The 2,428-nt window shown below is 67.1% G+C and overlaps 1 protein-coding gene across 1 annotated transcript; it reads right to left on the bottom strand.

Annotated features, from left to right (window-relative positions):
• Nucleotides 1–306: 306 nt before the first annotated feature.
• On the bottom strand, nt 307–1,523 carry HS3ST2 (heparan sulfate-glucosamine 3-sulfotransferase 2). Its single transcript, XM_047782756.1, has 2 exons — nt 917–1,523; nt 307–748 (listed from the first exon to the last, which is right to left on the bottom strand). The coding sequence occupies exons 1-2, from the start codon at nt 1,399–1,401 to the stop codon at nt 307–309; spliced, it is 927 nt and encodes a 308-aa protein (XP_047638712.1). The 5' UTR covers nt 1,402–1,523.
• Between the last annotated feature and the right edge of the window lie 905 nt (nt 1,524–2,428).

Below are 2,428 nucleotides of genomic sequence, written 5' to 3' on the forward strand. Positions count from 1 at the left end.
TCCCGCCAGGGAAAGGGGTGGGGAGTAGAGAGTCTGTCCACGACTGGATGCCCCTAAGACCCTAGCCAGCCTTCCACTGAGTTGTCCACAGAATTCCAAATTCCACACCCTGGCTGCTGGTTTCCAAACATCCCCCAGTGTCTTTCTTACACGTTGAAAGCACTTAGAAAGGCCTGGAGAGGCAGAGAGGGCAGGGACCATCCCTGCTCCTTGTTGATGGATAAGAAAATCAAGGCCCAACGAATTTTAGGAATTTTGCTCAAGCTAAGCAACAGAGCCAAGGCTCCAAGCCAGGGGTCCTTGCCACTACTCGAAAAACAATTCGGGGCTCCGAGTGACTGGGATCCTCGGCCCAGATGCAGCTGCAAATACCCGGAGCTGAGAATGAGACTCCTCTGGAAGGGACCTTTCCCTCTCCCACCCCTCCGAGGACGCCCTCTCTTTTGGCCTCAACTTCGAGGACCTCGCCCCAGCGCCGAGCCCTGCCACCAGGGGGCCCTGGTCGAACTTTCCCTTCTCAGGGTCTCTTAGAGGCCAGGAAAGATCTGGCGAGGCTCCGGAGAGGGCTCTGTTCAGGCCGCCCCTGTCCCGGCTGCCCCTTCCCTGCGCGCCCAGCTTTCTTTCCCCTAGAGGCTGGACACGGAGCCAGCTCTCCAGCTCACCTCCAGAACCCTGGCAGAGACCTCCCTTCCCTGCCCGCGACTTCAGAGCTAAGGGTCGTTCGCCATTCAAGAAACCGCGCACCGATCTACACCGTCACCGGGAAGTTCTGGATTGATCCTTCCGCTAGAGTCCCCCCACGGGTCCGTCTGAACCCCCACAGAGAGCCAGGTTAAGGGGAAGCAGAAGCGCAGGCGATGGCTCAGAGGAGCGAGCGGATCGGAGCGGGCGCGCTTAGTGAAGCTCCCCTCCTTACCTGTACCAGTCCAGCCCGCGGCCGTAGTTCCTGTCGAAGAAGTGGGGCTCGGTGCCCAAGGCCCGCACGTCCGGGTGCACGCGGATAAACTCCAGCACGGCGCGGGTGCCTCCCTTCTTCACGCCCACAATGAGGGCCTGGGGCAGTCGCTTGGTACCCAGCTTAGGCGAGCCGGAGTGGTTGACACCGGAGAGGCGAGGGGCGGGCGCGGCGGCAGCAGGCGCGCTGGCCGCGCTGGGCTCACTGGGCGTCGGGCCCGGGGGATCGCAAGGGCGGGACTTCTGAAGAAGTTTCTGGCCACCCGCGCCGGGGCCTCGAAGGCAGCGAGGCGCGCCGAGGAGGCGGCTCTGACCCAGGTCGTCGCAGCAGCACAGGAGGCTGTAACACAGGTAAGTACAGGAGAGCGAGAGCGTGAAGGCGAAGAGCAGCCTGCGCGCCCTCCGCGGCTGAGGTGGCCCCGCGCGGCCCAGGACCCTATAGGCCATGGCTCCATGGGCCCGCGCCGGGGGTCATGGTTTCCGAGGGAGCGCCGGCGGTGGAGCAGCTGGGGCCCTGCGGCCGCCTAGAGGGCTCGCGCGGCGCAGCCCGGGCCACGCGGGTGGTCGGGCGTAGGGGGCGCCGTCTGCTCCGGGCGCTGCGGGCCCGGGCGCGCACCATGCCCGGGGATCCCGGGGGCGGCGGCTCCTCGGGGAACGGGCGGCGGCGACTCTGACATCCCCGTCTCCTGGGCGACGGGGCTCCGGGCAGCGGGGCGGCTCCTGGCTCTCCTCGGCTCTCTCACGTGCGCCGGGTTCGGAGCGCGCCCAGCGCCCGAAGCCCCATCCCGGCTCCTCGCGGCGCGGCGCCCCGAACGCTTGGCGGCGGCGCAGCGGTGCTGACTGGCGGGCGGGCCGGACGGTGGCGCTGGCGCCGGCCGCGTTCCGGCTCCTCGAGAAATGCCGAGCCGAGCGCGCTGCCGGCTCTATTTAAGGAGTCGCCTGACGTCAGCCGCGCGGGTCCCCCGAGCCTGCGCCCCGCCCGGGGACCCGGCCCGCCCCCTGCGCCCCCACTCTTACCCCTCCCAGGGACACACCACCCCCTGCTCTCCCCACGCGGGCGACTCCCTAAGGAGCCAGTTCGGGGTGATGAAGGGAAAGTGTCGAGGCATGTGCTCCTCCGGGAGGCTGGACACTCCCTCCACGCCGGCCTCCCGACACCCAGGGGTGGGAGCCCGGGTCGAGATGCGCCAACATCCAGACCCAGACATAGACCCGGACGCAGACGCAAGCACCCTGCACTGATAAAAGGTCCCACTACACTGACACACGCACGCGCGCACACAGGTACACACGTACCTGAGCGGGACACACCCCCACACCTCACATGCGGCGGGGAGGGAGAAACCTCCTAACCTGGGCATAGAAACACCCACAGGGACACTCCCTCTTCCCACCCCCATTTCACCCAACAGTCACCCAGAGCCAGGAATCGGGCATCGTGTTGTGTGCGCACGCAGGCGCGGGACTGGGACAC

This window comes from Phacochoerus africanus, chromosome 5 (assembly GCF_016906955.1).
Source record: "Phacochoerus africanus isolate WHEZ1 chromosome 5, ROS_Pafr_v1, whole genome shotgun sequence".
NCBI classification, from domain to species: Eukaryota; Metazoa; Chordata; class Mammalia; order Artiodactyla; family Suidae; genus Phacochoerus; species Phacochoerus africanus.